At 40.8% G+C, this 23,247-nt stretch overlaps 1 protein-coding gene across 1 annotated transcript in view; it reads left to right on the forward strand.

The window, feature by feature from the left end:
- LOC117557512 (NIPA-like protein 2) overlaps window positions 1-23,247 on the forward strand; it is a gene marked incomplete at its 5' end in the record, with an annotated part of 73,638 nt that overhangs the window by 37,520 nt on the left and 12,871 nt on the right. Inside the window, 3 exon segments of the mRNA XM_034233390.1 lie at window positions 15,266-15,362; window positions 15,893-16,028; window positions 16,291-16,379. Of these exon segments, the coding sequence (XP_034089281.1) occupies window positions 15,266-15,362; window positions 15,893-16,028; window positions 16,291-16,379 (322 nt within the window).

Consider the following 23,247-nt stretch of genomic DNA (forward strand, 5'->3'; position numbering starts at 1 on the left):
GTTTAGTGCCTGATAGGAGGATGTGCAAAACAGACAAACTAATAAGGCTTTATTTAAACATTAAAGAATACTTTAGGTTAAGGTCTTCTTTTAAATAAGTTATTATCTAGAGATAAATATTAAGCCTGACAAAGTACTTAAAGTCTAATATATTGCATGGTTTGTTTTGGAACTTGACAATCAACTTTCCTGCAATGTTAACTATGTTGAAGCACTTATTTTAACCGATATTATACATATTAATTATACTCTTATAAGATGTATGTAGATAGAATAAGACATGTGCAGAATTTGAGAGTTTAATGGTGGAGGTATACACACATATTGATATATGTCTTGTAATGCACTGTTGAGGAACCTGCGACCCAAGTTTTTCCTTCATTGCATAACTACACCGTAGTTGTGTATATGATATATCAATAAACCTTAGAAAATCTTGAAATCTTGAAAGGGATGTGCAAAATAGCCATTATACAGTTAACTATTAGTAGAGAATAACGAGTAATGAATATACTTTATAGGGATCTGGAGATAAATGTTTAGTCTTCTCAAGCACCAAATATCTCTCCTGATTGTTGGCACTTGACAATCACCTTCCCTGAATTTTACTTAGGTGTAACTAAAGTCTGCTTTAAGGGTTGTTTATATTTCACATCATTAATCAGAATCTCTAAAGTAACTAAAATAAATGTAGTGGAGTAAAAATACCAGGTTAACCTTAAGGAAAGCCTTCAGGATTATAAAAGACCCCCATCACCCCAGCCACAAACTGTTCTGTCTGCTGCCGTCTGGCACAACAGCCGCATTCTAGGAGAGGATGTTGCTGTTGTGGAGAACTACAAGTACCTGGGAGTGCGCTTATGGGCTGAACTGGAGGATCAACACTGACGCTGTGTACAAGAAGGGGATGAGCAGACTCTATTTTCTGAGGAAGCTGAGATCCTTCCACGTGTGCAGCAAGATGCTGGAGATCTTCTAGTCTGTTGTGGCTAGTGCACTCTTCTTTCTGCTGGGGGGGCAGCATCAGAGCCGGTGACACCAGCAGGATCAATAAACTGATCAGGAAAGCTGGGTCTGTCATCGGCATCAAGCTGGACCCCTTTGAAGCTGTGGTGGAGAGGAGGACACTGAACAGTCCATGATGGATAACCCCACCCATCCTCTCCACCTGCAGCTGGACAGTCAACGGAGCTCCTTCTCCAACAGACTGCTGCAGCTCCGCTGTCACAAGGACCGATACAGGAACACATTCCTGCCCACTGCAATAACACTGTACAATAAATCACCTCTGGCTGGAAGAGAACTCTCCGCTCCATAGTTTATCTTGTAATAAAACCTCGCTGTACATTTTACACATATATAATCTGTTCAATATTTAATATTCCATATTTTCTTTTCTTTCTATTCTTGTTTATTTGTAGTTTTGTTTTATTGTAAAATGCCTTGTCTTTTATGCTGCTGCAACAAAAACTATTTCCCAAATTGGGATCAATAAAGTACCATCTTAACTTATCTTATCTTACCGCAGCATCCGGACTAAAACCACCAGACTCAGGGACAGTTTCATCCCACAGGCCATAAGACTATTAAACACCTGAACTTTGAAACAACATCCATAACATTCATCTGACTGCTACTTAGAAATTATTTATCTAATATATCATATTCCAATCACTTGTATATAGACTCTTATTGCATATTTCACTTTTTACTATTTTACTATTTTCTTTTTGTATTGACTTGCACTATTTTTTCTGTGTATCTGTTTTATTGTGTTGCACTGTTGGAGGAGCCTGTGACCTAAGGGGGGGGGGGGGGGGTAGGAGACGGTCGATTCCTGTTTTGAATAGTGTGCCGTCGATGGGTTTCATTCCATTTCAAAATGCTGTTTGATGAGTAAACTTCACCTGCCACTTGTCAAGCAAAGCACATGGTGTAGTCCCAAACGATAGCTGAGGATTCTGGGTAGTGTAGTGTCTTCGGCCATCCTAAACTGAACACATATTTGTTTCTCCGAATCGAAGGGGAAAATTACAAAAGCATTGTACACAATTTAAACCAATCAATGTTGTGTAATCAACAAGGATAATCTGGTGTTTTTGAGTTGATGAGTAGTGCAGATATCACTGTAAAATCAATCGACAGTAAAGAGAATACTTACTTCCGGGTGTAAAATCCTGCGTTATCTAATGGGAATGGACGCTCACATTGCTCTCCGTAATACAATAAAGTAAGTAAAACTAATTTAATAAAAATCACAGTTGTATTACACACAATGCACTGTTTTTTGAGAACAAAAATTCGTAACTAATGCACCATAATACATTCTGACGAAAAATACAAATTATTATGAATACAAATAAAATAAAAGAAGCCTCCCGTGAGTTACTACAAGCTATAAAGTAGATTTAAAAAACGTTTTATAGAATAAAAGCTCACTGCTGGACGTTGTAGAAATGCGTGTGTGCACCACGACAAAAAAGCCTCATTCACTTTACATTGGCGTTGTTTGCATGGTGCAGACACGTAAATGTAGCAAAGTTCGTGACTCCACCACGCAATGCGGTGTTAAGGAGTCGTGGTGGAGTCACGCATTCTGGTGAGATCAGGTTCAGTCGTCGCACTGCCCTAATATTGAACACCGTTGAATGTGTAAATTGCGTTTTCCTTTTACCTCCCATGTTCCAAAGAGTTAATTATTAGAACATGGGAGGTAAAAGGAAAACGCAATTTTTCCTTTGCGTTTTCTTTGGGGGGGAGAGAGAGAGAACTGTCAACCAGGGGGGGAGAGCACAACGGGGGGCGGAGCACACGCTCGTGAACTGTTAGCGCCGTGTTATGCATGCCCACTGCACCTCGCGGGAGTGTGCACAGCGTAAAGCCAAAACTCACAGACATTTCAATGATTTGTAGGGCAAAGTTGGGTTTGGAAACGGTATCATTTCCTTTTTGGCGGGCATGCTTAACACCGGAGCCTCGCTGCGGGGAAACTTTGGCGCTGTTCCGAGTTTGTTCTAATCTGCTTTCAGATTTTTCCGTCATTGTTAAAAAAAATCCGTCAAAGATGGAAAATATTCGGTTAACGCGACCTCTGGGTGATACACTCAATACAATCTATCCAAGGGGAACTAATATGGCGTTATATTTGTGCCTCTATCCTGAGCACGCAATGAAACATGTTGAGCATAGAAAATGCGATTGAGCGCGCACTTGAACATTTTTGAGCACAGAGAAATATATTTTCTCTCATAAAACTCCTGCTCCGTGCTGCACGTGCTCTCTCTCCCTCGCTCGCTCGACCTCGCTCACTCGACCTCTCCAGCCTGTGCGCGCTCAGCCTGTGCGCGCTCAGCTTTGCCTGCCACAAAACCAACCAATCGGAGAACTCGAGAAGGTCAATTCTGATTGGCTGGTCGTCTCCAATCATATCTTCTATCTGAGATGAGAGAGGGATTTTCGGTTTCCATCAGGCTGTTGACGTTCTTATTACACATTCATCGTTGACATTTACAGGACATGACAGACTCGAATGAAGAGAATAGCACGCCACAGTGTCAGGTGAGTTATACATTTCTAGTTTTCTGATATCACATTATTGTTTGCAATGCCTGAGTTTGCTAGCCGGCAACATAGCTATAGGAGTAGTTTAAGCAAACAGCTAACAAACCGTAGCCTACATGTACATGAACCCTTCTGAGGTATTGAATACTTGCTGTAAGCATTAGAGGTGGCAGAATGACAAAACATGTTTCTCTCTCTATCACAATTTTGGGTTGACCAGAACCTGGACCAACTTCTGTTTCCTGTTCTACAATGGGCATAGAGCTTGCGTTAATTTTCAACCGGACAACTAAACAGATTAGGCTAGGATACCGGATGAATGTGCAACACACGTTAACCATGAACAGCCTATTAATCCGTTCTCTTAATGTTATTTCATCCAACGTTGTGGAATTAGAGAAAAGGGGCTTCTTAGCGTGCTTTTATCCGGGGTGGAGGGAGTTACATATGAGTTAAATATAACATTGGGGCGTGTGATTGTAGTGGGTGGAGGTCGTGAAATGAGGATATCCATCTTGGAGTTCAAGCTAGTATATTATAGTTAACGTTACACAATAATAAGGAAGAGAGCTATGTTTGTGATGCATCGCTATTGATATGGATTTAGAGTGGATATTTGAGACTTCTAAACAGTAAACAAAAACGTAACTTATGGGTGAGTGTTTTTAGCAGAGCCATATAATGTCCTTGTGATTCTGTTATTATTACCTGTCTGTATTATGTTGCAGCTCAGCTGATTTTGGATTGATGGCAAAGGGAGAGGGACTTAAGTGAGAGTGAAAACACAAGGTAAGTTTCAAATAGGTCAGCAATTTCCCATCCTATAGGTTGCTAGATGTATCTAACCCTTTCTCCTGTCTCCCTCTTTCAGCACAAGAACCCCAGGGGGATTCAATGGAGCCTGAAGTCCTGCAATGAGACCCTCACCCTGCACCTGAGACTCAACTCCCAGAGTTTAGCAAGCCTCTCCCTGTTCCTTATTTTGATTAAACAGACGTTAAGCTTCCCAATGGTGTGGTCTTTGTTTTGTGAAAAAAAAAAGTTGTTGTCTTTTGTGATAGTAAATTGCTCCTGCTGACTTGAGCCAGCCATTCGTTCCTCCTCTCTGTCAGTGGGGAAACTGTACGTTCATACTCCTTTCTCTGAGCGATTGGAGCATCCCCCGGCAGCACAGAAAACCATGGGGGAGACTATATGCCAGGACAACACAGAGGAAAAGGCACAGACAAACTGCATGCATGCTATTCAATGTTTATTGAATTCAATTTATTTACATGGATGTTCCAAAAACAACACATGTAACATCATCATCATCATCATGCTGCTGCTGCTGCTAGTCATTTGACTCATTGTGCTGTCAGTTGACCATCATTGATAGGCACCTGTGGGTCTCCTGTCCTTTCTGAAAGTCATAAAGATTACATTAGTACTTTAGATTACTTAGGTCATTACCAGGGGATTACCATAACCACCATGAATTAAAGAAATTGTAGAAATGATTCTAATCTGAATTTTGAAACATTCCTTCCCTCCCTCTAAATATATCAATAAACATTAGGATGTGATGCTCCTGACTACCATACAAGTTTAAGAAGATAATATGTATATGTTAACAGGTAAGATACTGTAGCTGTTAACACTGTCTATTTTCTACTTTTTGTAATGCTATTTTATTTCTATTTAAGATGTTTACATTTTCGATTGTTTAATCCTAGTCTTTTAACTGTCTAATGTATAATGCAATACAATGCTGCTACAGCGTAAACATTTCCCCAACTGGTATCAATAAAGTACTTCTTATTTGTATCTTAATCCTCAAATATTAGCACATTTTACTTTAAAAAACAAACAAACACATTGATGTAACTACATACACATATCAATATGTTGTATAAATATTGCAAATCAAAACCTTTATTGACCACTAATTAACAAAAATTGCATTTCTATCCTGTTATTAATGCATTCAAATCGTGATTCAAATGGCCCGCCACGAACTTCCGGGAACTTTCTGAGTCTCTCTGAACCACGTGACGATCAAGCATTTTGGACTTCCGCTGTCGCAACTCTTCTCTCTACATGGCGCTGGACCAGCCAATCAGAATTGACTTTCTCGAGTTCTCCGATTGGTTGGTTTTGTGGCACATTTGTAACGCTGTGACAACTTGAGCGAGCGCAGGCAAAGCTGAGCGCGCACAGGCTGGAGAGGTCGAGCGAGCGAGGGAGAGAGAGCGCATGCAGCGGTCTGCTTGCGCACGGAGCAGGAGTTTTATGAGAGAAAATATATTTCTCTGTGCTCAAACATTTTCAAGTGCGCGCTCAATCGCATTTTCTATGCTCAACATGTTTCATTGCGTGCTCAGGATAGAGGCACAAATATAACGCCATAAACTAAAACAGTAGGCTACTCTGGCCGATTAACGGAGGCTGAGGAGCGGCTTGGAGCGGTGGAAGATGATGCCTCAGCGCTGAATAAAACAACAAAACAGCTGAGACAGACAACAGGTGGAAAGTTTGGAGGCGAAAATGGAAGATCTGGAAAATCGTAGCCGCATCTAATGTGCGACTGATAGGCTTGCCCGAAAACGCTGAAAGGAAGGATGCATGCACCTTTCTGGATAAATGGATCCCTGAAATTCTGGGTGCCGGTTCGTTTTCAGCACCGCTCGCTATTGAAAGGGCGCACAGAGTTCCATCTGGCAGACCGAAGCCAAACGCACCGCCTCGAGCACTTCTGATTAAGTTCTTAAACTACAAGGACAAAACCAAAGTGATGTCGGCTGCATATGAAAAGGGTAAAATCCACTTTGACAAACATCATATAATGTGTTTCCATGACGTCGCCAAGGAGACGGATAAAAAGCGCAGAGCCTACGATGGAGTTAAAACGAGGTGCAGAGACATGGGTCTGCGGTATGGAATACAATATCCATCCTCTTTCCGAGTGACACATGACGGCAACTCTCGCCTCTTCACTTCTCCTACGGATGTACACACGTTCCTGAACAAGATCCAGGAGAGGCCCAGAGATTGAACAGTTCTGTGAAAGCACCTGGTGAGATTACCATAAAGAATAGCCTACAGTATATTACTTGTTACTGTAAAAGGACAAAATCTGCTATATATACACTGTCAAAGTAAAGTTTTGTCTTTGCAGTATTTAGCAGTAATAATATTTATGTAGGATGTGTAGGCTATACACTGGTATATCTTTGTTACATTTATTATATTACACTGTTTTCTGTTATTGATTTTCTTAAGCAGGGACGTGCACAGACATTTGGAGGGGCTATTGCTCTAAACTAGAAAAAGGGCCGCCCCCCCCGACCCCCCTGAAAACGTAAGCACTTTTTATAAAAAAAATGAAAACCAAGGGAAAAAAATGTTTGCGGTCTATATCTCATTAACATATCTAATGTTAGTAACTATTAAAGATAAAATGCGGACAATTCTGTTTTAATGTAGGCTAGTTTGACCATTGTAACTGCTGTGCCTTAAATAAACTCACTAATTGATTAAACCAGTTCAATACACATTATTCTTATTCTTATCATTCTTTATGAGCGCAGTAATGGTAAGGTATCTAATTACTTATGTATTTAGTATTCCATAACTTAATAACAGAGATGGCCAAACTAAAGTAGAGACATGGCAGAAATCCTACAATGAAGCGGGACAGTGAACTGTTCTCCCGTATGTGAGAGAGGGCGATCAAGAGAAGAGAGAGAGGGGGTTTACGGAGCAGAAAAGACACAGAAAGACAGACACACAATAACAAGTATATTTAAATCAATTTAAGCATATTTAAAAACGGGAGCATTTCAGGGGACAGATTGACCCGAGGATTTGCCACCAAAGCCAGCCAGGCACATGATCACCATAGGCCGGACCGGACTCGGAGGGCTTTCCTTTGCTTTCAGCTGTCAGATTGTAAACAAAGTCACGTGACTGGGGGAAGATGACAGCGCTGGCAAGGTGTGTTTTATTGCAGCGAGACTCTACAATACTAATTGTGGGCTTATCATGTTTATTCGGCCACAACAGAAAAAAAAGACTTTCGCTCTCTCCAGAGGGGCAGGTCAGCCAAAAAGTTCAAAAGGGCCGTTGCCCGGGCAACATTAGCCCGTACCTGTGCACGTCCCTGCTCTTAAGAATAAGTGCTGTCCTTGAACGGTTAAATCTAAGTTATGCCTTTACACTCCCAAAATCACATTTTAGATCCTAACAATGGCAGCTAAACGTGGTGTTTACGTATGAATACTTTTTATTTTAAGAGCTTTAAACTTGCTGCCTAGTGAATGAAAACATTGACAAGTTAAATTGGAAATATTTTATAGAAGTGTTTAGTTATATTCATTCCCTTTGTTAACATTTCTATAATTTGTATGGAAATTGGAGCGGAGCGACACTTTAGGGACTTGTTTGTGGACATTTATTCTGTTCCTCAGTTTTGTGGACCAGATAGCTCCATGATTAGAGTCTTTAGGAGGGAAAGGGATGCTCATCGTTTGAGCAAAGGGAGGGGTGAGGTTCGTTTGGGGAATTTCACATGGGGCGTTTTGTTTTATTTGTTTTATGTCATGGTGTGTTTATTTTCTGTTCATATTGCGGTCAGCAAATGGGATCGTGTTAAGCAGTCTGATAGGCAGTTTTATTTCAGTCAGGTGTTTAAGGCCCTGTCACACTGTCCCGAAATTGACACCCGATGGACACACGATAAAGGAAATGTTCAAATTCGGCTGTGATCGTAGCAACATCGGGCCATTCGTGAGGGCATCTTAAGCCATCGTATGACCGCCGGTGGAGTTTCTCAGGCTCCGGCAGCAACTTCGTGAGCGGCAACTTCGTAAGGCATCGTGAGGGCATCTTGTCAAATCGTGTCATCTTCGTGTTATCATCGGTGCATTCGCCCTCACTCTGATCGGGGCGAATGCCCGATGGCACCGATGATAACAAGATGCCCTCACGATGGCCTTACGAAGGGCACAATTGACACACGAATTCAACACGAAAATGAACCTTCGCAAGGTCCTTCGGCAATTTTTTGGCATGCCAAAGATTTTGCCACCGCTCACGAAGTTGCTGCCGGAGCCTGAGAAACTCCACCGGCGGTCATACGATGGCTTAAGATGCCCTCATGAATGGCCCGATGTTGCTACGATCACAGCCGAATTTGAACATTTCCTTTATCGTGTGTCCATCGGGTTGTTTTATTGCACAACAAAATCATGTAAATATATTATGTAAATAACCCAATTTGTGTTCTGTGAAACTAAAAAGGATATCATATATTATTTTGAAGGACAGTTGACAGGAAGTTGTTGTTGTTATGGAAACAACATTACGGAGAAAACGTAATATTTTCTACATATAACGACGGATAAAGTAAAGAACAAAGTCTGAAGATATCAGTACAGTATCATAGTACTGTAACATAATTGTTTTTGGTACTTTCATTGCAGTTGTATGTCTTAAATGTAATGTAAATGTTGCCTTCGTGTGTGGTTCGGGGCCATCTTCGTGCGAAATTCACAATTCCATATTCGTGTGTCCATCGGGTGTCAATTTCGGGACAGTGTGACAGGGCCTTTATGGAATTTTGTTATTTTCTGTTTCTTCTAAATACTGTTGTATTTATGTTCAGATAACAGAATATGACTTCCAATACAGAATTTAAGATAACTTCAGGGAACGTACGTGGGCTCAATAACTTATCGAATCTTAAGCAAGTGTTAAATAGAGCTAAGAGGTTGAATTCCAAAATATTGCTTTTACAGGAATCACATTTGCCACAATGTGATATTCATAAGATCCAGAAAAGATGGAATGGTCAGGTCATTGCAGCCTCCTATTCTTCCCATGCTAGAGGGGTGTTAACTCTTATACATAAATCCATTCCTTTTAACATAATTAGGACTATCTCTGACCCAAGAGGCAGATATTCCATCATTCACGGCACCCTTCTTACAGAAACCTTGAATGTTGTCAATATATACGGCCCTAATGAGGATGTTCCCTTATTCTTCAAAAACATTTTTCTAACTTTATCCTCCCTCCCAGGCCATTATATTATAGGGGGAGACTTCAATTGTGCACTAGAGCCCAGTATTGACAGATCAAGGGGGACAGACTTGTCTCACACCAAACAAGGAAAACCCTTAAACAACTGATCCAGGATTTTAATTTGTGTGAAGTTTGGAGGTCATTTAAACCAGCTTCCAGAGAATATTCTTGTTTTTCCACCACTCACCAAACACACTCACGTATAGACTATTTCCTGGTTTATATTACCAAATTACCAAATTACAAAATGTTGGTATGACAGTAGGGTCCTCTCTGACCATTCACCAATTTCATTACTGTTTAATAACTCTGATCTTGTTATGAATCCACCTAGGTGGCGTTTTCAATCCAGATGGCTATAGGATAGAACATTTGTTGAATTTGTAGGAATACATATTGACCTCTATTTTAGCATGAATACTAACGAAACCTCTCCAACTGTACGTTGGGAAGCGTTTAAGGCATACATTAGGGGCATGATTGTTAGCTATTCTAGCTCGCAGAACAAACCCTTTAAATCCAAATTAAATTCACTGGAGGGTTGTATTAAAGATTTGGAGGATAGGATTGTTACCCAAGATTCCCCAGAACTACAAGCAGAACTTTTGGTCCTAAGGACTCAATATAGTGAATTATCGAGTAACAAAGCTACTATGATTAGGGAGAAAAGGCAGGCAAAATATTGGCTTGGCGTATTAAAAAATTGCAATCTGAAAGGGCTATCAACAGCATTAAAACAAATGGTAAATTAACAAATGACCAAGCAGAAATAAATAATGCTTTTAAAATGTTTTATGAAAAACTTTATACATCCGAACATAAAGATTCAGGCCAACAGGAACATTTTCTAAGTTCATTAGTTTTCCCCACTATTTCAACTGATTCAAAAGGAAAACTAGACCATATCATAGGAACTGACGAGCTTTCAGAAGCCATAACCAACATGACGGGGGGAAAGGCGGCTGGTCCAGATGGGCTTCCTGTAGAAATCTATAAACAATTTAAAGATAAGCTACTACAACCACTTTTGGATATGCAGTTGGAGTCATACGAAAAAGAGGACCTACCACCACTCTGATGCTAAAACCAGGAAAGGACCCCACTGACTGTGCATCGTACAGACCAATCTCACTGCTTAATACAGATAGCAACATTTTATGCAAGACGTTGTCGAGACGCCTAAACAAACTACTGCCTGCCATGATTAAAGATGATCAAAATGGTTTTATTCAGGGAAGGCAAGCTTTTCATAATGTTAGAAGGGTACTAAATATTCTTTATGATAAAAGAGGGTCACCTAACATGGCACTGCTGTCCTTAGACGCAGAGAAGGCATTCGACCGAATTGAGTGGAAGTATTTGTTTGAAGTGTTGGAGAGGTTTGGAATAGGTGAAGGCTTTCTCAAATGGATCAGGACGATATATAAGAACCCAACAGCTGAAGTGGTGACAAATAATATTACTTCTACATCCTTCTCATTGTATAGATCTACACGTCAGGGCTGCCCCCTCTCCCCATTGCTGTTTGTGTTAGCAATGGAGCCATTTGCCATGGCTATTAGAAACCCTCCATCTATATCTGGGATCTCAGTAGGTGACTTGGATCATCGAATATCACTTTATGCGGACGATGTTGTTCTTTTTTTTAATCAAATCTTGAGTATTCTGTACCATCTCTGTTAGAACTAATTACGACTTACAAAATAAATATGCATAAATCCTCAATACTTTATCTAAATGAACAAGAGAGGCAGCAACCTAGAATAAAAACTCCCGTTTCAGCTCATAGGGAAGGATTCACCTATTTAGGAATAAAAATCACACCTGAAATGAATGATCTGGTTCCAGCCAACTATAACCCTGTTGTAGACTCTGTGGTAGAATCGCTTAACAGGTGGACTTTAATGCCAATCTCCTTAATTGGTCGTGTTAACATCTTAAAAATGAATACATTACCCAAATTGCTCTATTTGTTTCAATCAATCCCCTTACCCCCACCCGAGTCATTTTTTCAAAAATGTAAGAAAATATTTGCCAACTTTATCTGGAATAATATACGCTCTCGGCTCCGTTTTACCCTACTTGAAAAAAAACCTTTCTAAGAAATACCATACACATCTGGCATGAGGTCCAAAGATATATAGGGGACACCCCCCCACTGTCAGGTTTCACCCCCATATGGGGCAATAGTCAATTTATACCTGGTAGAGAAGATGCTGGTTTTAAGACTTGGGCGAACAAGGGATTAAGCAGGATTACCGATTTGTACAATGATGGAAAATTAATGTCATTTACTAAATTACAAGAAAAGTATGATATTCCTTCTAAGCACTTCTTTACGTTTTTACAAATAAGACATGTTATCTCTGTATCTCAAAACTGCTCACTTACTCAGCCACCTCTCTCAATGTTGGAAGACATTACAGTTAAACACGTGGTTGGTAGAGGCCAGCTATCGCTTTTCTATAAACATTTTGTAGACAAGTCACCTGAATCTTCAGAATATACACTTAGGCTGCAGCCACACGAGGACAAAAACGGCCGTTTGCGTTACTGTTTAGTGTCATATAGACCATTCGGCCACAGGAGGACGACCGCATACGGCACTAAACGACTGAGGAAACGATAACGGGTCCCAAGGTGGATAGAACGGCATACGCAACGCTCTGGGGGGTCAAACAGCTCCGTGTGTGCGCCCTATACGATCATTTTGTGATAATGATTGCGCAATAGCCCCGCCTCTCCCCACCTCTGCTGCTCACCTCCGCGTACCCCGCGCCATTGCTGATGTGTTTCGCCACCAACAACAACAACAATGGCGGATCGCAGAGTTGCTATCGTGCTCCGGACGCTACTGACCATGCTACAGTTCTTTGTGCAACATCTACAGCAGACTTACACATCCGGGGGGGATCTTACTCGCTGCTTTTGTGGATATGTACTGCAGCTTCAGCGATCATTTTCTGATAATGATTGCGCAATAGCCCCGCCTCTCTCCACCTCTGCTGCTCACCCCCGCGTCAAAGTAAACTGCACACTGAATTCAGATTATTTATCTTTCTCTCGATATGGACATAAACGCGAGTGAAGTCTAATCTGACAGGACGGAGACACCTCTCAAACTACCTAGTTATAAATATGTTTATTTTTACTGTCGGCCGGGTCACTCATTAGTGGATCAGCTGCTGCATGAAACAGACACTGGCGCTGTCCGAAGAGAGGGAGGAAAAAGAGAGGCTCCGTGTATTTTATTATTATATTATATAGAGTCGTTATTCATTTGTTTTAAAGCTCAATAAATAACAAAGAAGACATTTGACCGGCACTTTTATAATTTTGTCGGAAGATTTAAACTTTAATACACATTGACTGGCAACAAACCCTGCCCGGTTCCCTCGGCCCCCACCGCGGAGAATAAATAGAAGGGCAACCATGACAACCATGCTTCTTCGCTGCTTTGGTGGAGGATGTTACAGCGCCACGTACAGGCTCCTGCATATGTACTGCAGCTTCTCCAGCGGTTGGAGCTAAACGGAGCGGTCTCGTGTGGGCAGACACTATCCAGATAACTATTGCGTGTGGACGGAAGCTTGTTTGCGATTGCGTTTGCGTTAATCCTATGCGTTTAGCCGTTTTCGTCCTCGTGTGGCCGGGGTCTTAAAAGCTGGAGGCTTGATTGACAAGAGGAAATCTCTGAAAACTAATGGTCTGAAGTGTGCCTGAAGGCTCAAACACAAACAATCAACACACGGCTTAAGTTGATACTTAAGCCTGTTATATATGTTCTTGGATTTTAAGAACATATATAACGCCATCAAAACTACATCACTTTAATCCCAATACCCCAGACACCTGCTTTAAATGTAACGATGCTAAAGGATCACTCTTTCACTGTTTGTGGGAATGTAATGTGGTCAATCGTTTTTGGAAGGAGGCTCTTAATACGATTAACCAGATAACAAAACTGAAAATCCCTTGTCAGCCAAAGTTGTGCATCCTGGGTATTTATCCGAAATACTTTGTTTCTAAGAAGAGTGAGCGTGCACTTATAGACTTGTGTCTTTTACAAGCTAAGAGGGCAATAGCTATAGAATGGAAACATGTGAACAAACCTAGTATGAATAAATATATTAAGGATCTGTCAGCATGTGTCGCTTTAGAAAAACTAACATACATTAATTACTAAAGGAAAGCTGGCAGTTTTCGAAAATATCTGGGGGAGCTTCATGGAGTTTCTGAAAAATAATGTTGGTAATGATTAATAACACCAAAGACCGGGGCGGGGAAGGGGGCAACGGGAATATGATTCTAAAGTGTAGTAGCCCACATCATATTCTTTCAGATTTTTGTCCTGTATCATCTGTATACTGACCTGTGTTTATTTGCATGCCTATTCATTTGATTTTACACTGTATCTGCCACAGACTGACCATTTATGTATGTGTAATGTTCCTTATTTTATTTTATGTATGTGTAATGTTCGTTATTGTATGTATGTGTAACGTCCGTTACAGCTTACGGCTGGTAGAACCCCAGAGCAGTATCAAAACTGCCCCTGGAGGGGAAACCCCGTGTCGTTGGGAGACCCCTTGGTAATCAGGGCAGCTTCATGACCCACAATCCCTAACCCCCCATTTTGATCCCTTTATACCAATTTAAAATATGCAAATGTCATATCAAACACAGCCAGAGTCAAATATTAATATCACAGCAGTGACATTACCACATCAGCAGAGCTTATATCATATTTCAACATCAATGAAAACCACATCAACCACAGTGACCAATGTGAAACTATAGTTTAAAGTGGACCTATCATGCTATATTTGAAAAATATATTGTAGGGCCATACCTATACAAAACATGTCTGTGACGTTTTTTTTTTCAAAATACCAAAGAGATCACCCATTGTAGCCATGCCTCATACTGCTCAAACCCCTCCTTTGAAGCCCTGTTAGAGAAACGCAGATCTTGGGTCCTTAGAGAAGAGGAGGCGGAGCTAATGCCTGATCAGAATTCTACCGGAGAGAAAGTAAAATTCGGTTGTGATAAAACGCCATCTTGTTTAAACCACGTCAAGGATTATTTCCGAAATAGTATGGAGCTCAAATGCTTTTTCTCTTGCATGTTTATCACAAAGTGAGTTCTTTTTTTATTTCCTACTTTTTAAACACATGTGCTCTCCAGTACAGGTTAGCTCTGAGTGTTAGCGAGGCTTGCTAATGTAAACAAAGACGAGATTACGTCCAAAACACGTCAGGCATTGTTTCTGATAGCAACTTTCTGTGGCTCTGCCGACGTCTCAGCGGATGGAAATCGTCACAGCGGATGGAAATCTGTATCCGCTCGTTGTGCACCCGTTTTTAAAAGATTTTGGTACAGAGGAAAGGGTTTTATTTTCTGACGCTGCGTGAGTTCCCCGACGCACCGGGGACACGTATTTATGTATAAAAGACATCACAAAGTGCATTTTGCATGATAGGTCCCCTTTAAGCATGCAGCTTATTGCCTGCATACCACCCTTTGTAATAAAGATAAGATGGTCAGTAAAAGTACAGTTCTGATTAAAATTGTAATGGCAAAGTTTGACGCAATGGAATCTCAATGAATGATTTGTGTGTCCCCCTCTCACTCTCAACAGTTACTAGAGATGCTTCTCTTTTGTTTCCTGCTCTATCTGTACAAGATGAGGAATGTGAAGCACATCGTCATTGTGATGCTGCTGGTGGCTCTGCTAGGTAAGAACCCATGGCAGCTGTCTGATTGAGAGCAGAGGTTAGGGATTAAACATATTGAGGAAGTCATTGGTTGCTCCGTTGCCTGGCTACTAAAACTGGACTCATGCTCTGTAATCATCTCTGTTAAAGGGATAGTTTGTATAGTTTAAAGGAAGGGAGCACAAGCAAAGAAGCTCAGTGATGTTCTGTTGTAAACTGCGGCAGCAGCAAAACATATTTTAGTCAATGAAAAAGGCCCACATAAAAAAATCTATATCACTAGTATCATCGCTAAATTTGGAATATTTTCACCGATTCACCCTGCTTTCTGAAGGGGAACCGAAGTTGTTATCCATGTTCTATTCACCAGATTGAAAAATCCAACAATGTCAACTCTAACTATACAGGTGCCGTCATCCGAGAAATTATAAAAATATTCTTATTGTAGTATACACTTCAATGATATATATATATATTTTAAGGTGCCTTGCTTTGAGTTGGATAAAATATGTTTTGCTGCTGTGATAATAAAGTTATCCATTATTCGGCAGCTTCTCTGACAGTTATCTCGGTCAAAGCGGTGTCAGGGATGATCGCAGAGTCAATAACAGGCCAGCTGCAGCTCATCTACCCCATCTTCTACATCATGGGTGTCATCATGATTGTCTCCTGTGCCTTCCAGATCAAGTAAGTCCTGGTTTTGTCTCTCTTCCTCTGTGAACCTTCTTTTTCTCTTTCAGCCACTATTTTGTTGTTGAAATTCCTGATGTTTGTCACAGGCTGGATGCAATTTAGACATATTAGTTCAAGCAGAATCTGAGGGAAATAATTATATTTGAGATGGTGATATTGGCATCTAAAGTGATATGACGGATGAATACTTGTTTCTATAACAAATGTCTTTATTTTCGCTGCATCTCCCAAACTTATTTTTGTCCTCTTTCTACAGATTTCTCAATCAGGCAATGAAAATGTTTGATGCCACAGAGGTGGTTCCTATCAACTTTGTGTTTTTCACCACAAGTGCCATTGTTGCAGGTATATCAACAGTTTCACCCATTTAATGAAAGTGTGTATTTTTCCAATTTAAAGTGGACCTATCATGCTATATTTGACAAATATATTGTAGGGCCATACCTATATAAAACATGTCTGTGAAGTTTTCTTTTCAAAATACCATGCATCATTTCGCTCTATTTGCTCTTTTCCAGCCCTGTTTTTGCAAGGGCTGATTCTGTGACGTAGCTTTAATCAGAGTTGGGTGTAATTACAGTAACGCGTTACAAAGTAACGCGTTACTGTAATAGTGTAACGCGCTACTTTTATAATTCAGTAATCACACTACAGTTACTAACATTGCCCCGACACTTACTTACTAAAATCAGTCATAATCAAACCTCAACAAACACCTGCAAAGAACACATGCTAAGGTGAAGCTAACGCACAGCTATTTGTTGTTTGTTTATATCACGTATCTGTTCTTTTCCTCTGTTTTCCGGTTGTTGCCTGTTTTGAATGACGAATACACACTACCGCCGCCTGCTGGTAAGGAGAGTTATTGCCACTCACGCATGCGCAGTTCGTACATGCTCGGCTGAAGTCTTGGCGGTGTGTTCCAGTGCAACACATGGCCAACACGCAGGAGAACACGCTGACGCAACAGCGTGAGCAGAGATATACTGCGCAAAATACAGATAGCAGGAGACAGAGGACAGCCATGGTCAGATAGGAAAACATTCAGGAGCTATCTGGATCAGTCTTATGCGACAACTGAACTAAAGAGAACATTTTAAACTTTAGCAGTCTGCGTGATCTGCCTGTAGGGAGGGGCGGGCCGGCCCTGAGAGTAAAGTAACGAGTAAAGTAACGAGTAAAGTAACGAGTTACTTTATGTAGAGAGTAACGAAGTAGTGTAATATATTACTTTTTTTTAGTAATGACCCCATCTCTGGCTTTAATGCAAATGAGCTGCAGCTGACCACGGAGAGGGGAGCATGCTCTGATCAGCTGCTGGGCTCTCAGAAGAGGGGGAGGAAAAGAGAGGCTCCGTCCTCCGAGTTGTATTCTTATATGATTATATAGTCATTATGCATTTGTTTTAAAGCTCAATCAATAACAAAGAAGACCTTTGACCGGCACTTTTCTAATTTTGTCCGGAAGATTTAAACTTTAACGGACATGTTGACCTGCGAAAAAAAATCTAACTGAAACTCTGCCGCACAGTCCCCTCGTGCCTTGGAAGAGGCGGAGAGGTGGGTGTTTGTCATCTGCTGGTGGCAAACTGGAGAGATTTACAGCAGCAGGAGCAAACGCTTGCCTCGGGGAGGGAGAAAAAGAGCCAGAGCGTCCACAGCGGAGAATAAACAGAAGGGCAACCATGGCAACCATGTACGGGAAGTCTTCTTCGCTGCTTTTGTGGAAGACTACAGCGCCACTTACAGGCCTGGCATATGTACTACAGCGTCTCCAGCGCTTTTGAGCGCCAATGGCCGTGGCCCAACCCCCCATTCCCCTGATAGGTGGAGAGTTGGCCATATAGGCGGAGCACCCCTTTTCTGACGTCTGTATCAGCTCCGTTGCAGCCCCGTTTTTAGAGATTTGGGTATGGAGGAAAAGAGAGAGGGTTGTGTTTTCGGACACTTGGTGAGTTCCCTGACACACCGGGGACACATATTCATGTATAAAAGATGTACACAAGTGCATTTTGCATGATAGGTCCCCTTTAAGTGAAAGACAAGCTCGTTTTTGTCAACGAATCTTATGAGATTCAAAAACTAACAAAGAATCAGTACAATACTGGTATTCTGCATTCTGTAACGTATCCTGTGACTCAGAGCTTCATTGTTGTTCAAACAGGTGACATGTTCCTTTATAGCCAGTGTAGTTTATTTTTGCGTTAAGTTCATGTATTGTTCTGCCACAAATACGAGCAAAATATATTTCTATTATATATATGTAATATTTTGCCCAACAAATAAAACAAAGTCAAGATGGTGATTTATACCTGTAGATGTGAATCACTTACTCATTTTTTGGCAAAGGCCCCGCAGTATTTATAGCATGAGTAGTGTCAGGTCACTTATATTATCTAATCGATTATGGTGTTCTTTGTATACCAAGACAACAATTTTCAAAAGCATTTTCGTCTTGAAGGAACACCCTACACTTTATGATTTAAAGCAATTGTTAAAATTGACCTTGCAATCATAAACTAATTACCATGTTTGGTATTCTTCAAGTGGAAACATTGCCCAACTGCTGTTGCCATGAGATCATTTCCAGTGAAGCCTCAGTGTCATAGCTAAATACAGTGCATCCGGAAAGTATTCATACCCCTTAACTTTGTTCACATTTTGTTATGTTACAGCAGGGGTGGGGAACCTTTTTCCTCTCAAGGGCCATTTCAATTTTTTCAACATCCTCCGAGGGCCGTACAAATTATTGACTTCTGCTTAAAAATACTAAAATCACGGCCCATTCATTTCGCCTTTCTTTCATGCTGTGCAAAGAAAAAGCAACCTCTCAATCCAGATATTTTACCATGCATGCATGCACGTGCACGGTGTGGCATGACCACCAAAACAGAAAGATATGGACACAAGATGTGTGCAAATGTATTTAGTTTCCTATCCATGTGAACATGATTTAAGTGTGGGGGGGGGGGGACCTAACCTCCTCTAGGGGGGTCCGGGGGCATGCTCCCACGGGAATATTTGTTTTTAAAAGTTGAAGTTAAAAGCATCAATCTGGTGCACTTTGAGAGCAAAATTAGGAGATACATCTCTCAACACCCATATGAAACAGAACTGTAAGCAGATGTTCTTATTCTTTATGGATATTTTACAAATCACTCCCCCTTTAAACTGTATTCTTGTTTATTAATAACAAAAAAAAATTACTGTCATAAAGTATGTTATACCTGTTTTCCTTATTCTCTTGTTTTTTTACAATAACTATAATGATCATATCAAGATGTGCCTTTACTTCACTGGTTGTAGAAAAAGCTTCTTATATTCGTTAGCATAGCTAGCTAACCAGATGCTAATAACAACAAAGTTATTGACTGTATAATCAGTATGACAGATGAGCAGATCGCCACTGGGCTTTCAACTAAAGACACAGCCACGCAAAAACTGCAGCATGTGTACGGCTCCTTATGGGTACTGCAATTTTTGGAAGTGCCGGAGCAACGTTCTGGTGCTCTCGTCAGCATTACACCCCTGTCAGTGTCAGACGAGACATATAACACGTGATGACACGTTCGGCTCGTGTTGTGTTCAAGGACCCTGACCATGGCCAGGAAAAACAGGCACTCGCTTGTTTAATTTGTTTGCGGTCTAGATTTCCTTAATTTTTTAATTTTTTGCGCGTGTTTATAAATTACCTCGAGGGCAGGGGCGGATCTAGACAAATATTCATGGGGTGGCAAGAGGGTGACAGGAGAATTTCAGGGGTGGCAGAAGATATGCTGATTTAATCGCAGTCATATCGTAGTCATATCAACAATGTCATATCAACAATGTTAACTTGGAAAGCCACAATATTGATATTTTAACTCAATAACATAGGTGACATTATTGTGGCACATCAGTAAAGCCTTACATATAAATATATAAGGTGGCAGACATAATTTAATGAATTTTAACTGAACAATAACTGAATTAGTTTGTCTCACTCTTAGACCAGCAGGGTAGCAAGGTACCACATCTACAGTATGCACTGCTGCAATAAGTACATGAATTAACTGTCTCATCGATGTTTGTCTGTATGAATATGATAATATTAACAATCATATCATTCCTATTAGCTGTCAATCACTGTTATGATTCACATATTCAGTGTTATTATTAAATAAACTATATTTTTTGGAGGAGTTAATGATGAATGTTCCTCAAGATGCTTGCTCACCCTCCTTCAAATTTGAAAGACAAGTAATTACTATCATATATCAAAATAATCAAAAGAACAGTTCAGTGCCCCACAACTTCATTGCAAACAGTTACAACCTTGACTTTACATCAGAAAGAACAAACATTAAAGAAGTGACTAACTGCATCAGTTAGGGTTAAAAAACGTGTATTCAGCTAAAACATAAACATCGCTGCATTTATTATCCAGTGGAAGGTCCTTACCTACTGGCCTAGTTAAATCAAAGTGGTTACTTTCTTTTGGCTGGGCAGTGAAGTTTTACACACCGTCTGATTTTACTTTCTCAGGACTTGAAACAGTTTTTGGGGGCAGAACCCCACAAAGAAGACAAATATTATACACACGTAAGGTCATCATCTTAACAGTTTGTTATGCTCATCGAGTCATCCGTGAGCAGAGCATCAAGTTGGCATGCCTATTACAGCTGAATGTGGCGATTACCATCTTAATCAGCAAAACGCCTCACAAACTTATTAAGATCTAAAGCTATGGTGCGTTTTGATTCAATGCTGAGTACAGCCAAACTTGACAGGCTCTTCTCTGTCATTGTAGACCGCAAACAGTGGCGGGGCCAGAGTATTTGTGTTGGGTAATCTATGGTAGGGCTAACCCATACAGCGGTGGGGCTCAAGTCAGTATTTGCAATGTAATTACATACCCGCTCCCCTTGACAGTGAAACGCCACTCGTGAGGGTTAGATTATTTCCCTGTCTCAATCCAAATTGAACTGTATGAAATAAAAAGGCACATTTGTCTTGTAGTAAATAAAAAAGGCGACCTGGAGCCAATCCTGCAATTTCCCCACAGGTGAAAGAGTTGACATGCTGAAAACCCAACTGGGGGATTCTCCCCCAGGAGATTTTTTTAAATACTAACATAAAATACACATTCTGGTACTCTCTTGAGAATAAAAATAAATACATCTATTACTACACGACATATTTAAAAAAAAATGAATGCCATTTTAGTTTTTTGTTATGCTACTTTGTTCTGAAAGCTGAACCTGCTGCTCCTCACAGAGAGAAGAGGAAGAGGCTGTGTGAATTACTTTACATTGTGGATAAGGGTGGATAGCCCCCATTGTTCTGTGTGTCAAAATGAAAGACAGCCCACACATTGATTGATTAAAAAGTTTATTAACAGCTTGTATATTGGGCACAGTACAGTACAGCTCAAAACATACAATTGTTAAGGGGATGCAGACCAGAGAAAGACTTTCGTCTTGTTTACATCAGGGTAACACACCTATCAATCATCAAACCATGGGGTCTTATTTCATTACGTGTTGATTTCTATCAACACGTAATGTTGTATCGATGTATATAGAGCTGTACTACAGCAAAAATGATTCTCCGTCGGGACTTCCTGCAACAACACCACGCCGTTATCTTGATTCTGATTGGCCAGAAGACATTATCAAAGATGTTCTATTGGGAAGACGATCACTACGTGACAAAAGTTTTCAAAACCGTTTCTGGTCTTCGGTATTTCCAGACAAGTGGCTGCTGAAATCAATCTTACTAACTGCTGTCTGTGCAATTTACTCCGCGCGAGTTGGCGGACTTTAGTTTGCTTACTTTAACATCATTTTTCATGGTGGGGCTAAGCCATTTCTTGGTATGGCTGTAGCCTACCCCAGCCATACCCTGACCGCAAATACCTCATTCCTTCCGTCTACTTGGATCCGAAATGCTTCTTGTTTTGAGCTGTCCCCCGTTCAAATGAAATCGCCGCCAATCATATTTCCAAACTCGCGCCAGGGGGGGTTACAAGGCTCGCGTCTTGTGCTGCATTCACTTGCACGCGGACATTAGAGATTTTCTCTCATAAATGTCCGATGAGCCACAACTTTTCTTTCAAAACAAAGCTGCCAAATGGGGTGGCAGCTGGGGTGGCAAGGCCTTTTTCTGAGGTGGCAGAAACCACCCCGTAGAACCGCCACTGCTCGAGGGTCGTACGTACCAAATGGTCTCGCGAACCGTATACGGCCCGGGGGCCGGAGGTTCCCCACCCCTGTGTTACAGCCTTATTTCTAAATGGATTAAGTTCATTTTTGTTCTCAATAACCCACACACACCCCATAATGACAAAGCAAAAACGTATTTAAAGAATTTTTTGCAAACGCGTTAAAAATCATTTAATTACATATCACATGTACATAAGTATTCACACCCTTTGCTTTGACACTGAAAATTTAGCTCAAGTGCATCCCGTTTCCACTGATCATCCTTGAAATGTTTCTATAACTTGATTGGAGTCACAATAACAAAGGAGTGGTTTCAGGACAAGTCTGTGAATGTCCTTGAGTGGCCCAGCCAGAGCCCAGCCTTGACCCCGATTGAACATCTCTGGAGATCTGAAAATGGCTGTGCACTGACGCTCCCCATCCAAGCTGTGGGAGCTTGAGACAATCTGCAAAGAAGAATGGGAGAAACTGCCCAAATATAGGTGTGCCAAGCTTGTAGCATCATACTCAAGAAGACTTGAGGCTGTAATAGCTGCTTCAACAAAGTATTGAGTAAAGGGTATGAATACTTATGTTTATGTGATATTTGATTGTTTTATTTTTAAGTCATTTACAAAAAATATTTAAAAACTTTTTCCACTTGGTCATTATGGGGTATTGTGTCTCAAATGTTGAGAACAACTCAAATCCATTTTGAAATATGGCTGTAACATAAAAAATGTGGAAAAGGTGAAGGGGTATGAATACTTTCCGGATGCACTGTATATTCCACTACCAGTCCAAATCATCTACAGTAGGCTTTTATGTCAGGCTCTAAAAATATAAGAGACATATTTATATATATTTGTTGTGATAAATCCTGATCTGAGGCCTGTACTACAAAGCAGGATTTTCGCTTAGCCGGCTAACTTCAGGGGAAACTCGGGGTTTCCGGTCCTACGACGCTGGTTCTCTTTTTAGCAGGCTAGATCTCCATGGTAACTTATGCTGAGCGGCTAACCTGGGGGGTAT

This window comes from Gymnodraco acuticeps, unplaced genomic scaffold (genome assembly GCF_902827175.1).
Source record: "Gymnodraco acuticeps unplaced genomic scaffold, fGymAcu1.1, whole genome shotgun sequence".
NCBI classification, from domain to species: Eukaryota; Metazoa; Chordata; class Actinopteri; order Perciformes; family Bathydraconidae; genus Gymnodraco; species Gymnodraco acuticeps.